The sequence below is a fragment of the Gobio gobio genome (assembly GCF_949357685.1).
Source record: "Gobio gobio genome assembly, chromosome: 15".
Taxonomy (NCBI): domain Eukaryota; kingdom Metazoa; phylum Chordata; class Actinopteri; order Cypriniformes; family Gobionidae; genus Gobio; species Gobio gobio.
The window spans coordinates 37,327,877-37,348,648 of record NC_137108.1 but is presented as its reverse complement, the minus strand read 5'-3'; the positions used below and the strand labels follow the sequence as shown (position 1 = coordinate 37,348,648).

The window sequence follows — 20,772 nt, the reverse complement described above, 5'->3', positions numbered from 1 at the left end:
GTCAACATAACCAACGTGACAACCTGCTTGCACAGGAAGCGTGCTAGGGACTATTTAAAGGTGCTGCGTAATATCATTGCACCGCTGCACCCATGGTACAGCAGCAAAGTTCCTTGATTATTACGCAGGAATGAGAGTATAGTTCCTAGCCATATCGGCCTAGAAAATAACAACTTTTCATTTTCAGTCTGTCTTAGTATACGATGTAACTACAGAAGAGTCAAGTTTTAAATAGGAACAATTTTGAAAGTCTTTGGTCATTTTTGAGCGAGATGCTAACGGTCTAATCAGATTCAATAAACTATGCTAAGCTATGCTAAAAGTGCTACCGCCAGATCCGGAGATCACCTGAATGTATTCGGAAATGGTAAAACTCAACTGTTTAACTCTAGGGGAGCTGGAAAATGGGCCTATTTTCAAAAATAGTGGAGTGTTCCTTTAACTCACATGAACTAATTGGACCTTATTGTAAAGTGTAACCCGCTTATTCAATGCAGACCAGAATGAACATTCTTTCTAAATCACTATGTGCTTGACTGGAATAGAAAACTGTGAATAATGATAAAATATCACAGAATGTTATAACATATGGAGAGATTAAGACATACACTAAAAATAAATGTTTGAAAAAAGCGGACTTTTCATAGGACAATTAAGCCACATCTTTCTATTTTTTGCAATAAATTAAGTCAGTTTTATGCTTGCCCCTAAACTTGCATCAAAGCAGATGACAGTAAAAGCATAAATATCACACATACGACTAAAGAAGCCTTTATGTTGTGGTTAGTGCTCAAAGCCACTAAATAATTAGTCTATTCCACCACCTACACACATTTGAATCTCATAATCTTGATGAGGAGCCCTCTTGACAGCGTGATTCGGCTGTGTCTGATCTGACGCTCAAATAATTGTAACAAAGACCTCATAATGACATCAATGAAAGTGATATGAAAGTCATATCAAAACATACCCACTCCATGCACAACCGATCCTAATAGCAAGCCATCAATCATGTAGCATCCTCTTCATGCGGCTGCAACGTGAAGTCAATATACTCACGCACACACATGCGCTTTTCCACACAAACTCAAGGCTACCGGCACCATTCCAAACCCACTGTGCGGTAGAGCTCTGCAGTCTAGGATACCCACAATGCACTAGGGCTAGAAGAGCGTTGAGGGCCAAACAGTATAGAGCTGGAAGCGCAGCGTGTTGCAGCCCCAGGGGAGGGCTCAGTGTTAACATTAGCACATAAACCTGAAACTCAATATATTATCACCCACTGCACAGACACTGTGCGTGATACGATTAAGACTTTGTGTCGACCACACAAATATAAAGACAGCGCAGCACGGCTGTGTAATTGGATCACCGGGCTTGCAGTCTGTTGTGCATGTTTGCAGAGAACATGCCAAGTGCAAATGCATGAGAAAAGCAAGTATCATGTAAACAATATTTTATATATATATATATATATCAATACATACAAAATACCTTAAAATCACCATGAAATTAGAATTGACGATTCTTAAAAATAAAAAATACTAATATTGCAGTATTGCAGCAATATTGCAATATTAACTATAAATGCTTTATCCGTGCTATTTAAAAAAATAAAAAATAAAGTACCCTCATAATCTTTAATCAAAATAACTTCTCCCTCTTGCAGCGACTCTTTACTTTGATGACGTGTTTATGGCATGAGGGCAGGACAGTCTGTCACTCATAGATCGCATCAATAGCAAGCCACAATGATCCAATCAATTCCCAGTGGACAAAATCAAGTGCCACCCTACATTTGTTCTTCTTTGAGAAGTTACACTTTCACTCATATATACGTTGCAGTAGCAAAGAGCACTATCGCAACTTCCATTTCATGCCGACTTTAAAGAGGACCTATTATGCTGCGTTCACACCAAACGCGAATAGAGCGGCAAAATCGCGTCTACCGCATCTAGTTGGACGCTTGAACATTTTGAATCCATTTGCACGTCCACAGCGAATTGGACTCAGAACTCCAAAAACGCAAGATTATTTTTTTAAAATAGGCACTCTCTTTATAAATAAACCACAGCTTTGAGGTTTAAACAACTACATTCTCACCCTAAAAAGTCTTAAAACTAAATGTTGTGACACAATAACAGTAGTATTTTTAAATTATGTGTGGTTTCTCATCACGTCACTTTACCATGTGACAGTAGAAAGCAGCCTCCTGATTGGTTAACGCGGCACGAATTGACCCCAAAAGGTCAGATTTTTCAACTCGGGCATCAGACGCGAATTCGCTTTAAACGCGCAAATGCACCAAAAGCACCAAATAAAATCACTTGCGCGTAACGCACGTATCACGCAAGACGGCCGATTCGCGTGAACTGGACACACGAATATGGCGGAATCACATCCATTGTGCCGCGCAAAACATGTCTATCGCGCCGCAGGACCTCCAGACGCATGTCAACGTGCCTTTCCATTGACTTAACATTGACATCACTCGCTCCTGACGCTCTTTTCCCGTTTGGTGTGAACGCAGCATTATGCTTTTTTACATTTTTAACTTTCTTTAGTGTGTGATGTTGCTGTTTGAGTATGAAAATGGTCTTCAAAGTCCACTTCAAAGCGACTTATTCTCTATACCAGCAAGCACTGTTTCTTGAAGTCTTGAGTTTTCTTCCGGGAACGTACACGTCACAAAATTCCTCATTTAAATAATTCCCGCCCAAGGCATTATCAAAGTTGCCATTTTGCGCCGCCATGTTTCTACAGTTGCCCTAAACGGACAACCTGCTCTACAGAGCGCTAGCTAATCTCTGCTGTCTCAGACGACGACATCTTTGTCCTGTGTCAGCCACAGTAGCTTCTCTATGGCCCTGTCCCAAATGGCACCCTAAACCCTTGCGGTCTTATGACGTAACGCCGCTTTAACTGTCAGGAAGAAGTCCGCTGCAGGCTCGGCAAAAGTGCGCATCGAGGGCGTATATCGACCGCAAAGGGGGCACTCGCGAGCACCCTTCTGAGACCTAAAATGACAAATTGAAAACCCTATGATCTCTTAATGGACACGCCCATGGCAGCCATTGTAAGTCCACAAGACTGAAAGTGGAAGTGTGCCATTTGGGACAGAGCCTATGTACTTCGAACAGTTGCAATTTGCAACCTCACCACTAGATGACGCTAACATTTATCCACTGAACCTTTAAAACGCACGGTTATGATAAGGGGCATGACATTTCTGAAGTGGCTGACTAATCACAACACACTGGTGTAGCGTCTGGACTGAATAAGTCAAGAAAGCTTTTAGCCTTTTGACATCTTCCAAGCCATATACTTCCTGGTATCTAAAGAAAGCTCACTGTGAGCCGGAATTAGATAAATATATTGTGTTGCTATAAAATGTATTACACTATTGCTATCATCCCTTTGAATTAAAAATGACCCAATCTGACGCCATCATAAATTAGGCAAATTAAGTCGTCAAACAAACAAAGAGAGTTTTCTCCTGCCTAAAGTTCACACATTTGATTGGTCATTTCAGAACAGATGGGCGTATGTTAATGTGCCTTTAAAGGACAATGGAACAAGCTCTTCTGCGCTCAGTCAACTTTCCTAACTTCGACGAGGCAAACTTTTTCCTCCCTTTCCGGCAAAACTTTGCTTTCAAGCCAACTACCTTCAAACTCCCCGCGGATCGACAACACAACCTCTGGAAGAACCAAGAGAAAGCTTCAGCTCTCGAACACTCCAACACACGTACCTTTGTTTACTCCTTTTTAAGTTGATTCTTATTCATTGCTGGCTCTCGAGGGTAACTGTTTGTGAAATTGAAATTCCTTGATCTTTCTTTGTTTCTCTTTTTTTTCTCTTCTTTTCGCTATTCTGTATGTATTCGTTGTTTAGTCGTATGTATTTGTTGTATCATCTTTTAAAACCATTATATCCACGTTTGATTGTCATTGTTGCCGCTCACAAACCTTGGTCACTTATAATTTTCAGATTTTGCTACATGCTTTTATATAGTATCGTTGAGTACTTTAATTAATACTCTAATAGAACGAGAAGTTATTCTTTGCCGTCAGAAAAATAATCTTTCTGATAGAAAGAATACACTTGAGAATCAATAAGAAGATTGTACTGTCGGTTTGTCGGATGAACGGATCAGTCGATTCGAAATTAATTCTTTGAAGGTTATTCTGAACTGATCTAGCCTATATATATATATATATATATATATATATATATATATATATATATATATATATATATATATATATATATATATATATATAAATTACAATTCATGATTCATTTTCAATATTGTACAAATACATAGGTTAGGTATTTCCCTTTTGGGTGATTTGGATGTTTATAATTTGATCATAAACATGTTATAATTAATTATGAATAATAAATATAAATACATATAATTCCCTATTGAGCTACTTTAATTTATTATCATATGTAGCCGAGTCGTTACATTGGTCTAGCCGACCAATCCGAGCACATTGCTCTTTTTTTGAAAGGAGGCAGACTGGGAAAAGAGGTGCTCCAACAATGTAATGTAAAATATGCCAAAAATACTGATTTTTGAACATTCAAGCATGAAAACATATTCTAGACCCCGAAAACTAAATCAAGACTTTGTAAAATGACATAATATGGCCTCTTTAAATAAATGCATGAATGAGAAGCAGGGCCGTAGGGTTTTATAATCCCAAATTTGGGGGGTTCGGGTCATGTACCCCCAAGAAAATGTTGATTTCTCTGATCTACATATGAGCATTTTAAGATGTTTTAAGGCCAAATTATTTATGAATCAATACATTATTAATATCTGCTCCCTCCTCATCTCCATCACTCTTTTTCTCTTAGTCACCATATCTTGCCCTATCTCTTACCTTCCTAATGTGAGGAAGTGTTCATTTTTGTCTCCATCAGTGATAAGGTCAACAGATATTTATGTTTTATGAATCTTTGTCTTAGATAAATGAATTTACTGAAGGCTACCAGGAAAACTGGTAACCTAACCCTAGCCCTAAATGTATTAAATTCCTTCACAATATGTACACATTCATTATTAATCTTATGCCTAATATGAAGAAAACAACTTTGTTAATGTTTCTTGCCCCCTCACACAGTTACATTACATGTTTTCAGTTCAAAATGGCAATATTTGACAAAAGTTTATTCGTTTTTGGCTGATTATTCTATCCTAAAACAGCTGTCAAATATGAAATGTTAAGTTTAGCAACTCACATCTAATCTCGCACTTTATGACCGTTAACTGAAGCGCCGCGCAACAATTCACGCTCAGCTGCTTCTGTGAACATAAGGCCCGCATATTTTAATTTGATTGGTCATCTCAAATATTTTGACATTGACGAGCAGTGACAGACCGCTGAGCTCAGATGAGAAGGTCTTGGTTCTGTGCAATAACCTTGTAGCACTAACGTAGAGTTAATAGTATATTAGTCAATTATTTCACAACATTTATTACATACACCTCGGAAAAATACAGAGGTCTGGACCTCTCTGGGGACATCCTGTCACGCACATGGGATTGCAGCAATAGCAAACCACAACGATTGAATGATCAACTCCCAATGGATAAAATCAAGTCTTGACCCCAAATTTCTTGTTTTACTCGGATATAAGAGAGAAGAAAAGACCAATCGCGACTTCCATTTCATGCAGATTTGAAGTAAATGTATGAATGAGAAGGATCATGTATGAACCAGCAAGAAGAAAAAAAAAAGACTGGCTTGTATGGCTAGGGTGTGATTGAAGTGTGAGTCAACAGAAAGCCCACACTCTTTAAAGCTGTTAAGTAAAAGACAGTCGGTGACAAGGACGCCTCCTCACATTCCAATTTCTCTCCCAAATATGAACTCATTAATCATAGCAGCTGTCCAAGATGGATTTTAATTTTGCACTGAACACACACCAGCCCCGACTCCTCTGCCTCGCTCAATGCGGGCAGATTACATTTCACTGTCTTCTTCCTGTCTCTCACCCTCTCTTGTTCGCTCCCTTTATCTCCTCTCTGTCACCCTTCTCCTTGTCTCTCCTTTTCGTCTTCTCATTTCTCTGCATTAATGTTTTTTTTTTATTCTTTTGTTATAAGTGGTGCTAGGTGCACCTTTTACTTTCGTAATAAATTGGATTTATGCTGTTTTTGTCAGTTGAAAGTTAAAACGGGCAAACACATTTTTTTCCTGCATACACAGTATGTATTCTATTCTTGTCCTTATAAATGGAATGTGGACTAATGTTTTTGAAATAAGTCTCTCATGCTCACCAAGGCTGCATTTATTTGATCAAAAATGCAGTAAAATTGTACAATATTTTTTTACAATTTGAAATAACTGTTTGTATTTTAATATATTGTAAAATGCTATTTATTCCTGTAATGGAATAGCTGTATTTATTCAGTGTCACATGGTCCTTCAGAAATCATAATATTCTGATTTGGAGCTCAAGAAACATTTATTATTTTAACATTGTTGAAAATGGTTGTGTAGCTTCATATTTTTGTGGAAACTATGATACATTTTTTTCTCTTCAGGATTCTTTGATGAACAGAATGTTCAAAAGAACACGTAATTTATAACTAGATTTTTGTAACAACTGAACTGAGAAATCAAATTTTCTGACATATAAGAGGTCATCATACTATAAGCATCTCCTGTACGTTTCAGATCTGAAAACTTCCTTGTTAATCCAAAAACAGCTTTTATTGTTACCAAGCCCAGCAAACGAATCTATGATAGGTGAACGACCTCCTCTGCCGAAGAAAATCAATGCCTACTTCATCATTGCAGCTTTGGCCCCGCCCACTGGCGTGTTAGTGAGATGACGAGGAGAGAAGACCAATAAAGGATGGAATACAAATAACATTACCATCCAAAATATCCTAATGATTTTATTTTAATTATTTTCAACAGTGTCAATGTCTAAGCTGAGCATTATTTATTTGTATTCAGTACATTTCACTGTGGATTCTTTGGTAAATCATTCAGTAATTTTGTTGCAGGCTTTGCAAACAGATTTTTACGATATGGACTCGACAGTAATGCGACAACATGTAAGTAACTGTGTTAATTCTAATGCCTGATCTGTGACCAGTGATTTAATGATTCATGTACAGTCAGATGTTTTTTGTGTGTCAGTAAATCAAGCCAATGACAACAGTCAACTTCACATTGTTTCTCTTAGTAGGATGAAAATAATCTGTTATTTAAATAATCTGTGCTTAAATTATAGAAAGCGGTCAAAGAACGCTCTCTTTGCAATCACTAAAGCTGTCAATCAAACAGCACAAGTTTATCATTGACTGAGTTCTGGACTCGTGCCAAAACTCCCCTAATAATCAACTAATCTTTTTTTCATTTACATTGTGTTTGCACTGTTAGTTATGATGAAAGCATTCGTTAATGTGCAGAAATCGAGATGCAATGACGAGATCGCTGCATTCATGCGCTCAACATGTCTGTGATCGGTTACAATGCTCATCACTGCAACCTTTCATGCCACTAAATATAATGCTATAATCAACACTTTTCACGATTAGTTTACATTGAGAGCTGTAATAGTAAAAACGTGCTCAAAGTTTTCAAGAGAGATAGACATAATACTTTGCTACTTCATAAGCAAAGACGTTAGCCAATCACAGCAGTGGGCGTTTACACTGAAGTCTCACAGCAGACACGCCCCTTAAAACAGAGCGTTCAAATCAAAGGGCTAAAATCAGGGTAGTAAAAATGCCTTTTATTTCTAAAGTATGACAATCATACGAACATTATGAGTGCACCACAGGAAACATTATAAAACATTAAAACAATGCAGTTCATAAACCCTTAAAGGAACACGCCACTATTTTTGAAAATTGGCTCATTTTCCAACTCCCCTAGAGTTAAACAGTTGAGTTTTACCGTTTTTGAATACATTCATCCGATCTCCGGATCTGGCGGTAGAACTTTTAGCATAGCTTAGCATGGATCATTGAATCTGATTAGACCGTTAGCATCTTGCTCAAAAAAATGACCAAAGAGTTGCGATATTTTTCCTATTTAAAACTTGACTCTTCTGTAGTTACATTGTGTACTAAGAGTGACGGAAAATGAAAAGTTGCGATTTTCTAGCCCGATATGGCTAGGAACTATACTCTCATTCCTGCGCAAGGAACTTTGCTGCCATACCATGGGTGCAGCAGGCGCAATAATATTACGCAGAGCCTGAAAATAGTCCCTATTGTTAACTTTCAACGTGACCGGCACTAAGTTTGTGTAGTTGCAGAGTTGCAGCCGTCAAATTAGGTAGTGATTTACCTGTGCGATTAGCCATGGTTCTGTGCATTGTAAAGGGCTGTGATAGTAAGTCGAAGGTGTACTCTACCATCATGTTTCACAGAATACCAACGAAAAACAAGGAACAAAAGAATCAATGGTTGGCTGCTCTGAACATAGATCTCGAAACACCAGCAAGCCCCACACTTGCACCACCAGTTCGAATCTGCCCTCCTCCTCCTCCCTTTCGCCCCAGTCTGATCAGCCACACTTTCTTGCCGTTCACGTTCCAAAAGTTCATCTTCAGTGTATTCCACTTCAAATGGATACGTTTCAGGATCTGCACCAAAGTAAATATCTTCTGAATCGTCTCTCACAAATGTCTCCATAGTTACAAGGCACGCTCCCTGTGCAGGCAGCCTATTTTCAGGCACTGCGTAATATCATTGCACCGTTGCATCCATGGTACGGCAGGAAAGTTCCTTGATTATTACGCAGGAATGAGAGTATAGTTCCTAGCCATATCGGCCTAGAAAATCGCACCTTTTCAGTGGCATCTTAGTTTATGATGTAACTACGGAAGAGTCAAGTTTTAAATAGGAAAAATATCGAAACTTGAACAAGATGCTAACGGTCTAATCAGATTCAATGATCCATGCTAAGCTATGCTAAAAGTGCTACCGCCAAACCCGGAGATCGGCTGAATGGATTAGAAAACTGTAAAAATCAACTGTTTAACTCTAGGGGAGTTGAAAAATGAGCCTATTTTCAAAAATAGTGGCGTGTTCCTTTAATGTCACTTTTTATCAATTTAATCTATCCTTGCTAAATAAAAAATGATTGTAAAAAATATACTGACCCAAAACTTTTGAACGGTATAGAGATGCTTTTGACTTGGACCAGCAAGAAAGCACAAGAAAAACACCCAGCAACTGCACAGCAACACACTAAAAACCACATGAATCACCTTAGCAATGGCACCGCAATGCCCTGATAACCAATAGCAGCACCAGTGAATTTTGCACTCACATTTTCTTCCGATTATTTTTTTTTAATTCTATTGTTCTCTGTCTTTTCCCCCTCGAGGCAACGGCAGAAGAAGAAAAAACAGACTTTTTATATCTGTAACATATCTATATGTATCCATCTAAATGCAAATGTTCCACCTACACTGCATTAAGTGCTATGGGCACAGACTAGTCTTTCGCAGTTTTAAAAGACAAAAGAGAGCACAAGCAGATGGATGTGTAGGGGGTGAAAGTACAAGCATGACCAGGAGGCCCACGGTTCTTTGTTAAAGTACAACATAATTCTGGTGCTCGTCTGTCTGATCGTCTGTCTGTCTCTTTCAATAGAATCTGGTTTCAGAGACACAATCTCAATTTGTTTTGCTCTCTCTGCAGAGAAAGAAGAAATAAGTTTCTCTTCATGTTTGCTAATGAAACTGAACTTATTCTCATGGTAATACATACTTGTTCCCCCTTTTCAACTCTGCACTGTGTATTTTGAACATGACAATAATAATTCAGATGTAAATTCCGCAGATGAAGCACTTAGAGCCACACTGACATGATTTACCTGTTATGTTTCTTTGCACTGGTAAAGACGAACCAATTATGTTGGTGATAACAGGCTAAGCATTCATTTATTCAGATGACTGAGATGATTATTGAGATGACAGGATGGATTTCTGTTTGATTGTGTCAGGTGATAAACCATTATATTTTATAGTGTATGAAACTTCCTGAGACCTGAATGTAGCTTATAAGATTTTTTTAAATTTAATTTGTGTAACTGCTATTTCTTTGACACAGTCAGGAAATACATAATTTATAATAAAAATAATGATAAAACGGTAACACTTTACAATAAGGTCCCATTTGTTAACATTACGAACTAATAATGAGCAATTTGTTACCGTATTTATTAATCTTTGTTAATATAATAATTTACATTTACATTTATTGTTCATTTTTCGACATATACTAATGCACTGCTAACATGTTAAGTTGTATAAATTACCATACACTACCGTTCAAAAGTTTGGGGTCTGTAAGAATTTTTAATGTTTTTTCATGATAAAATCTCTTAGTCTTACCAACGCTATATTTATTTGATCAAAAATACACGAAAACAATTTGAAATACCGGTTTTCTGTTTGATATATTTTAAAATATATTTAATATAATAAATAAAAAAGTTATTTAAACAGTTATTCTAAATCTAAATCTAAAATGCTGATTTGGTGCTTTTATTATTATCAATGCCTTTATCCTAGATCTTTTCATGATTAGAAAGATTAAAAGAACAACATAGTAATCTTTTGTAGCATTATAAACGTCTTTACTGTCACTTTTGATCAATTTAATCCTTGATGAGTATAAGTATTCTTTCATATAAATCTTACTGACCCCAAACTTTTGAATGGTACTGAATGTTAACTAATCTGACCAATTTATTAATTAATCCTATCCTAGAATAATAGATGCTGTAAAATGTTTTGTTTATTGTTGGTTCATAATACCTAATGCATTAACAAAACAAAACTCACTGATCAGGCATAACAATGTGATAGGTGAATAACACTGATTATCTCTTCATCACAGCACCTGTCAATGGGTGGGATATATCAGGCAGCAAGTGAACATTTTGTCCTCAAAGTTGATGTCTTAGAAGTAGGAAAAATGGGCAAGTGTAAGGATTTGAGCGAGTGGGTCAGAGCATCTCCAAAACTGCAGCTCTTGTGGGGTGTTCCCGGTGTGCAGTGGTCAGTATCTATCAAAAGTGGTCCAAGGAAGGAACAGTGGTGAACCAACGACAGGGTCATGGGTGGCCAAGGCTCATTGATGCACGTGGGGAGCGAAGGCTGGCCCGTGTGGTCCGATCAAACAGACGAGCTACTGTAGCTCACACTGCTCAAGAAGTTAATGCTGGTTCTGATAGAAAGGTGTCAGAATACACAGGGCATCGCAGTTTGTTGCATATGGGGCTGCATAGCCGCAGACCAGTCAGGGTGCCCATGCTGACCCCTGTCCACCGCTGAAAGTGCCAACACTGGGCACGTGAGCATCAGAATTAGACCACGGAGCAATGGAAGAAGGTGGCCTGGTCTGATGAATCATGTTTTGTTTTACATCACATGGAAGGCCGGGTACGTGTGCGTCGCTTACCTGGGGAACACACGGCACCAGGATGCACTATGGGAAGAAGGCAAGCCGACGGAGGCAGTGTAATGCTTTGTTCTGCTGGGAAACCTTGGGTCCTGCCATCCATGTGGATGTTACTTTGAGACGCACCACTTCTAAGCATTGTTGCAGACAATGTACACACTTTCATAGAAACGGTATTCCCTGGTGGCTGTGGCCTCTTTCAGCAGGATAATGGGCCCTGCCACAAAGCAAAAATGGTCAGGGATGGTTTGAGGAACACGAGTTTGAGGTGTTGACTTGGTCAACAAATTCCCCAGATCTCAATCCAATCGAGCATATGTGGGATGTGCTGAACAAACAAGTCCAATCCATGGAGGCCTCACCTCGCAACTTACAGGACTTAAAGGATCTGCTGCTAACACCTTGGTGCCAGATACCACAGCACACCTTCAGGGGTCTAGTGGAGTCCATGCCCCAACGGGTCAGGGCTCTTTTGGCAGCAAAAGGGGGACCAACACAATATTAGGTCATAATGTTATGCCAGATCAGTGTATATAGTATGTATATATATATATATATCAGTCTGCAAGGCCGGTATCACAGCAACTAGTGTAAATAGTCATACAAATTTTATTTTAAAACAACACTAGCTGTATCATAAATAAATAAATGAGACAGCATAAATAGAAAAATTAAATGTCTTCATCCACAAAAATGCTTGAGAATCTGTTCTTTTACAGAGAGCGCATGTGACGTCACAGGCAGGGTGCATGTCTACAGCTAGACCCTTCTTGTCTCGTTCACTCTCTCCTCTTTCTAACTGCTTTTCACTGTAGCTTTCTTTGTGTCTCTCTTCTCTACTTAAAATGGAAGTGTGATTTCCATAATTGCTGCTGATGTGTATATAGTACAGAACGAACATTGCGTGCAACAATCATCCGGTGTCAAAGCTGGGTCAACTCAAGATCAGTTATCTGCAGTATTCAGAATCCCCTGTCACCAACGTTCCATCAACGTTTTAACATTCTTTAACAGTACGTTGTCTCTAACCCTTTATCAACACACCCCTCTAAAAGCCTTGGGAAATACACCTACTGGGACTGAAGATTCCTCGCAAAAGCTCAGCAGACAGAAAAAAAGCAGATTTAAATCAATAAACGGGTTCTCACCTGTCATTCTCATCCCAGGAAATGCAGGTTTGGTTTGTGGTACCCTGTGGAGAGAATAAGAGGGCGAGAGGCAGAGAAGGATGTCACCTTGTGATTTTGCCTTGCAAATATGTATCGGTGATTCTTCAATAAGAGGCCCTTTTGACTACCTGAAATCTTAAAATATGAAACTCCTTCAAACAGTTTTTACATGTCCTGGAATAAAGATCTGATCATTGCCATCAGCTTTCAAGTAGACTTTTTCAAGTGGTTTTTGATGCTGTGTGTGATGCTAATGATATGTGATGGTAATCTTTTTTTCCCTTTCATTTTTTTTTTGCAAAAAAGTTGGAGCCTTGGATTTGCTAAATCCATTAATTTACAAACTTTTTTGAGAAAATAAAAAACCTTGCCACAATGGTAAAGACAGCAGCAGTATTGAGGACAGTGATTTTAACAATTTTTAATTATTTAAAAACAAATGTACACATAAATGCAAACCTAATTATAAATAATTAAAACATATTAATAACAATGGAATAATAACAATAATAATGGGAAATAATTCATTAAATAAAAATAATTAAAACATCTTAATAATTTTTTTTCCCAAAATAGGGAAATTCTGGTGAATGACTACACACTTAAAGATTAGGAAAATAAATAAATAAAATAAAATGAGCTAAAACAATTATAAAACAAGAAATAAAGCATTTTAAAATCCCTAATGTGAAGAATTATACAAGAATAAAATTAAAAATAATTCATTTGAATGCATCAGAGTGACAGTTTTCTAGCCATTTGAATAATATTGAAAAACTAAACATATCCCATTTGCTGCAACGCTATGGGTTTAAAGGGCAGGCTGACTTACATTGTAAAGGTGTGAGAACTCAATCTCTAGGGGAGTTGAGAGGGAATTGGGAGTGGGTTTGATTGTCACAGAGATCATCCTGGAGTTCAGCACTGTGCTATTTCTGTGAAAATACAGAGAAGGGTGAGAGAAAACATGAGGAGGACTGCAAAAAAACAGTGGACGAAGAAGAGTGGAGGTCATGACCTTCAGAGAAGCAGCCACTTTCGCATGTGACACAAGCCTCTTCACTTTGTGCTGTCTCACTTTGTGATAAATGTGCATGTCATTTGCTAATAACAGCATATGCACATTCATCTATCTATGTACTACAGTCAGACATGTTTTCATCCAGACAAAATAACAAATAGTGTTTGTGTCACAAAGTATCGGTTTTAGAATCACCACATTTCAAGAAATGAGGACTTCAGGTTGAAAAAGAAACAAAAAGTAGCAACTTTCTGCTGATTTAAATAAATGTAGACATGTTTTCAACTATTCTGAAAGGCTATAATAATATTACAAGGCAAAGTGTGAGTTTTTATTACATTTTTATGAAAAGAGACACTTTGTGTAAATTCCTTTTAAAGTAATATTTCACCCAAAATGAAAATAGTTTCACAATTTAATCATTGGCTTTCTTTCTTCTGTGAAAGATATTTTGAGTGTTTTGTTTGTTCATAAAAAGAATCAGAATCAGCTTTTATTGCCAAGTACACTGAAAACGCTCAAAATAATTAATTGGTTTGAGCAGGGCCGTAACCACCATAGGCTTTGAGGGGCCCCCCAATGATTGGAAATTGACAAATTGTCCCCCCACACCCAATATTTGACATTTCTTAAAGGGATAGTTCACCCAAAAATTTAAATTAGCCCATGATTTAGACCACCGGAAGTTAGTTATTTTAGTCTATACATTTTTAAATATCTATATTTTTCTTACACAAACGCACCACTTCAGCTTCAGAAGGCCTTTATTAACCCCCTCGGAGCCGTGTGGAGCAGTTATATGATGGATAGATGCACTTTTATGGACTTCAAAAACGAACCAACAAGTCACTGTCATTATAAAGCTTGGCAGAGCCAAGACTTTTTTAACTCCGATTTTATTCGTCTGAAGGAATAATGTCATATACACCTAGGATGACTTATTTTCATTTTTGGGTGAACCATCCCTTTAATGCTGCTCTTCATTACGCACCAATCTGTTTGTTGTTAGGATGGCAGATTAAAACGTCTCGGTTACGTATGTAACCCTCGTTCCCTGAGGAGGGAACGGAGACGTACGTCAGTGACTGACGAATGGGGGTTTCGCCTAGAAGCCAATTACCTTCGAGGTGTTTAACAGCGCCCAATGGCGTGCCAATGCCATGGGCATGCGGAATTTGCATGCGTAACTCCGCCCCACCTCGTGGGTATATAAGGAAGTACGCTAGCAACATCGCATTATGTATCTGCTGCGGAGCCAAGATCTGAACTCCGCGTTCCAGCAGCACAGCTGACGTGGCTAAGGAACGTACGTCTCCGTTCCCTCCTCAGGGAACGAGGGTTACATACGTAACCGAGACGTTCCCTTTCGTTCAGTCACTCCGACGTACGTCAGTGACTGACGAATGGGGGTTCCGCCACTTAAGGCTGTAGGACTCCCACTTATCACAGGATTACCAAGGTACACTGGGAAGCATATCCCAGTGAGGGAATGCCAATGATGCCTACCCGTGGGGAGGACTTAGAGAGTACACATATGACCCGCTGTGGGCTGCATATGGGAAACTCTAGGGTACCAGCCGAAGGTGGATTTTTAACCCTAGACACCCGGACACTGGCTCCACTCGGAGATTGTAGAATCTGGCGAATGTGTTGGGTGTCGCCCAGCCTGCAGCTCTGCAGATGTCTGTTAGCGAGGCGCCATGCGCTAGAGCCCAAGAGGAGGCCACACTCCGGGTGGAGTGTGCCCTCACACCAAAGGGACATGGTCGACCTTGCTGCTGGTAAGCCAAAACAATGGTGTCCACTATCCAGTGAGACAACCTCTGCTTTGAGAGAGCTCTTCCCTTCCGCTCTCCACCATAACAGACAAAGAGCTGGTCTGAGGTCCTGAAACACTGCGTCATGTCTACGTAAGCGCGGAGAGCGCGTACTGGATAGAGCAAAGGCACATATCCAGGCAGGGGTCTCAGGATCACATGAGAGTTAGCCGGCCCAAATTCTAGGCACGTTTCGTCAACCGAAAATGCCTGCAGGTCCCCGACCCTCTTAAGAGAGGCCAATGCGGTCAGCAGAGCCGTCTTCATCGACAGAAACTTAATATCGACCGACCGCAAAGGCTCAAAGGGAGGCCTCTGCAGAGCACTTAAGACTACTGAGAGGTCCCAAGAGGGAACAAGAGGAGAGCGAGGAGGATTCAGTCTCCTCGCCCCCCTCAGGAACCTGATGATCAGGTCGTGCTGACTTACCTTTTTGTCTCCTAAGAGGTCGTGATGGGCAGATATTGCAGCCACATACACTTTCAGGGTGGAGGGAGACAGCCTTCGCTCCAGCCCCTCTTGGAGAAACTCAAGCACGGACCCGATCGGGCATTTCCAGGGGTCTTCTTGGCGGGAAGAGCACCAGGTGACGAAGAGGTTCCACTTCAACGCATAGAGGTGTCGTGTAGACTCTGCCCTAGCGGAAGTGATGGTGGCGGCCACCGTAGGTGGCAGGCCACTCAAACCTGCCGCGTCCCGTCCAGAAGCCACACGTGGAGCTTCCAGAGTGCTGGACGCGGGTGCCATAGGGTGCCCTGTCTCTGAGAGAGGAGGTCTGGTCTCAGAGGGATAGGCCAGGGAGGGGCTGTCGCAAGGAGTAGCAGTTCTGAGAACCAGGTCTGGCCGTGCCAATACGGGGCGACCAACATGACCTGCTCCTTGTCCTCCCTGATCTTGCACAGTACACGTGCGAGAAGGCTCACTGGGGGAACGCATATAAGCGTAGGCCCTGGGGCCAGCTGTGCGCCAGTGCATCCGTGCCGAGCGTGCCCTCGGTCAGGGAATAGTACAGGCTGCAGTGGGAAGAGTCGTGGGAGGCAAACAGATCTACCTGTGCGTCGCTGAACTGTTCCCAAATCAGCTGGGCCGTCAGGGGATGGAGTCTCCATTCTCCAGGAAGTGGCTGAATCCGTGAGAGCTCGTCGGCTGCACGGTTCAGTTCTCCCGGGATGTGGATAGCACGAAGGGACCTCAGGTGCTTCTGACTCCATAAAACGAGATGGTGGGCGAGTTGAGACATACGGCGGGAGCGTAGACCACCCTGGTGGTTGATGTACGCTACAGTGGCCGTGTTGTCTGTCCGGACAAGTACGTGTTGACCCCTCAGCAACGCTCGGAAGCGGTGCAGGGCGAACCGTACTGCCAGCAACTCGAGGCAATTGACATGCAGAAGGCGCTGGGGTCCTGTCCAGGAGCCCGCGGCTGCTTGTCCATTGCACATGGCACCCCAGCCCGTGGAGGAGGCATCCGTTGATACAACAACATGCCTGGAAACTCGTTCTAAGGACACGCCGGTCCGTAGAAAACTGAGGTTCGACCACGGAGTGAGTGTCTGTAAGCAGGCCCGGGTTACTTGGACCCGGAGCGTGGCAGACCGCCATGCCCCGGGATGCGAACCCCGTGCTGCCGTAGGGGCGCAAGGGCTGCCTCGGCAATCTTCGTAAAGACGCGAGGGGACAGAGATAGCCCGAATGGGAGGACAGCGTACTGGTATGCCCGCCCCTCGAAAGCAAAACGTAGGAACGGTCTGTGTCGAGGTAGGAAGGAGACATGAAAGTAGGCGTCCTTCAGGTCGATCGCTGCAAACCAATCACCGGGATGAACGCATTCGAAAAGGCGTTTCGCTGTCAACATCTTGAACGGAAGCCTGGGTAGGTAACGGTTCAAGATGCGCAGGTCCAGGATTGGTCTTAACCCACCGGTCTTTTTGGGTACAATGAAGTAGGGGCTGTAAAACCCGGACTTCATCTCGGCTGGAGGGACAGGCTCGATCGCACCCTTCACCAGTAGGGTGGCAACCTCCGCTCGCATGACAGGGGCATTGGCCCCGACCATAGTAAGCGGACTCCCCGGAAGCAGGGAGGAGCCTTTCGCGAACTGAATCGCGTAGCCGCGCCTGATTGTCTTCGCGACCCAGCGGGACAGCCCTGGAATCTGAAGCCAGGCTCCCAGGAACTGCACCAGCGGGGTCATTCGGACTACAGACGTACCCGGTGTGGGGCAGCGATGCAGCGTTACCGACCCGGACTAGGGAGGCTGTTGGGCGTCCCGGTGTGGGGGTGCGGTTAACGGCTGCGTCCTGACAGAGGAGACCAGGGAAGAACGCGCGTTCCACTGGGGTCTGCTCTGCCAGGAGGCTGGCGACAGAGAGGGATGCGAGTGGCGGGACCCGTGGGTGGCGCACTCCGTCATCACCGGTCTCTGGGTCCTCAGAGACAGGAACATGAGCTCTTCCCAAGCGCTGCTAGCCCGGGGGCCAGCAGCGGAAGGATTTTCCCCCGGCCCTCCACCGGGGGAAGGAGAGGCCCTGCTACCATCCCCTGGGAAGAACTGGAACCCATCTCTGAGTTGTCCACCTCCAGCCTGGCGTTTAACCAGGCTGTAGAGCGGACTGGGCGTCATCCTGCAACCACCTCCACGGCACGGCCCAGGTGAAGGCTGCTGCTGGGGGGAGGGCGCCCTCGGCGGTAAGCGGGCTGAGGCGACTGAGCCAGCGGCTGGTGCAGCAGCTGGCCGCCGGGGCAGTACGTGTTACAGCCTCAGTCTGCTTTCGGGCGGCCGAGAACCGTTGGGTGCGGTTCCCAGCCGTACCGCCGAAGAGGCCAGCCTGGGATATGGGCGAGTTGAGGAGGCGGGCCCGCTCAACGTCCTCCACATCACCAGGTAAGGCCAGGTGTTCTCCCGGACCACAGCTGTGGACATCGCCCGACCCAGGGAGCGTGTGGCTACCTTCACCGCCCGGGGGGCGGGATCAGTTGCGGCACGCAGCTCATTGAAGAGCCCTGGGTGGGCTCCACCCTTGTGCATGTGCAAAGGGGTGGCGGCCTGCCCGTAGCTCTGCAGGACCACGCCACCGAAGTAGACGAGCCCACAGGCTTTGGGAGGGTGCTTAGGACAGCCACACCACGCCACGTCAAAGCCCTCTGTGGACACCGTAGTGCGCAACAGAGAGTTCAACAGTGGGGGGGAGGGGGCCCCAGTGTACCCTTAGGCCGCGGCCCCATCAAGGGCAGAGAAGGCGGAGGAGGCCACCAAACGATCGCGGGAAGCACGGGGACTTCCGGGACCGCGTGATCTCCTCATGCACCTCGGGAGCGAAAGGCATTGGGGGCGGGGCCTAACAGCTGTCGGGTGCCGCCCCCAAAAACCAATCGCGCAACCACGAGCACTCGCGACTGGGCGGAGTTCCACACCAGCGCGAGACTCGCGGCTGCCCGAGATAACATCAGGCAGCGGATGGATCAGGCAGCGCTGACACACCCGGAGGCAGAGCACAACCTAATCGTCATCCCCAAAGGACTCCAGCCCACCTTGGGATGCGGCGATGGACATCTCACTGCTATCCGGAGCGTGAACTGAACGAACGAGGCGTCAGAGACGGGCCGCTGTTTCAGTCCAACACTCGCGATGTGCGAGAGGGGGCGTGGCCTGAGGAATGATCGTCGGGGTTCTTAATACCAAGGCACCGCCCTCAGGTCACCCTGGCCACCAGCCAAAGTACCACCTCTCTCGGAGACGGTAGATTGGGGTGTGGCAGAGGGGACTCTCTCTCCTCACGGAGATCACTGAGTCTCGACCGCGACATCACGATGGTCACGTTTCCCGCAGTAGGAACATGACACATCCACAAACACTGCCCGAACGTGCTGAAGCCCAAACACATCGAGCAGTGAATGTGCCCATAGCAACGGAGATCGATCGCACCCGGAAGTGCACGGGCGAACCGTCTTGAAAAAGACGTGCCAAGCGCAAGCTCTTTTTGTGAGAGGAAAGCTCTGCAGAAGTGCCGAAGCGCCCAGGGAAACACACACACAGCTGTTGCAGATCACTGCACAGATCAGCAGGCAGGCAGCATGAGATCGCTGGAACGCGCCGTAGATCCAACGCCTCTGGAAAGCTTGTTCGTCTCGAAGGCTGACAAAGACTCAGTTAGCAGGCTTGAAGGAGTGAAGAGATACTCTTGGCTCCAAAGCAGAAACATAATGCGATGTTGCTAGCGTACTTCCTTATATACCCACGAGGTGGGGCGGAGTTACGCATGCAAATTCCGCATGCCCATGGCATTGGCACGCCATTGGGCGCTGTTAAACACCTCGAAAGTAATTGGCTTCTGGGCGAAACCCCCATTCGTCAGTCACTGACGTACGTCGGAGTGACTGACCGAAAGGGAACTACAATTTTTAGGCTGGTCTGCTTCAGCAGTCTGTATACACTATGTTAAATGTTCTATACCAATATTCTTTAAAATATATTCGTCTGTGTTTTACATAAGACAGTTTGGAGTGACATGAGGGTAAGTAAATGGGGATGCTGAATCATTTTTGGAAAATTCTTTTGGAAAATCTGCTTGAATTGTGGAAAAATTAAAAGGTCCAACAATGTTTGTCAAGATAAATAAAATATAATAACTGACAGTAATGGTATTAAAAATGTTGCTACTTTAGCACAAATAATGCTATAACTACTAACTAACAATACAAACACATGGTGCCGCTAAAGTATATGCAGTCTAGAGTAATCAAACACTATCTAAAAGGCAAGCAGTCTCTTGTGAGAATCCAGTTTAAAATGCCCAAAGTCTCACCAAGCGAAAGTGAAGCCTCACCTCTGTAGCGAGAGAATACTGCCCAAGTTTCTGTACAGTACGATGCCAGTCACAAATGCTGATGCGTCGTCTTCATCTATAACACAAACACATACATGCAAATAATAAATATATCACCCCAGTTACTGTGAAGTAAGTAGTCATAAAGCAAAATTATTTGAGAGAGAAATGCAATTAAAGAAGCGGTCACTGAGATATAGACTTGATTTGTGTGTTATCAAACCCGTCATTTAGAGGCCTGTAATGTAATTGCAGGACTGTATAGGTGAGATTGGTTACATGTTATTCTCTCCCTCCAGCTCCTCGCCGTATGAGTTGGCAAACATGACTAACCACTTAACATATGTTTGCAAACACCTACTGTATATCATACACACAAATGTGCATAGAATCCATTTTGAATCTCTATTTAAATTAGATGATGGATGGACGAACAGATATAGATAGATAGATAGACAGTAAGACAGACAGACAGTAAGACAGACAAACAG

General features: G+C 43.0%; 1 protein-coding gene across 1 annotated transcript in view; it reads right to left on the bottom strand.

The window, feature by feature from the left end:
- The window catches only part of adgrb1a (adhesion G protein-coupled receptor B1a), a gene marked incomplete at both ends in the record, with an annotated part of 93,560 nt that overhangs the window by 36,319 nt on the left and 36,469 nt on the right, over window positions 1-20,772 (bottom strand). Inside the window, 3 exons of the mRNA XM_079836835.1 lie at window positions 12,598-12,641; window positions 13,451-13,553; window positions 20,282-20,357. Of these exons, the coding sequence (XP_079692961.1) occupies window positions 12,598-12,641; window positions 13,451-13,553; window positions 20,282-20,357 (223 nt within the window). The remainder of the gene's footprint in view (window positions 1-12,597; window positions 12,642-13,450; window positions 13,554-20,281; window positions 20,358-20,772) is intronic.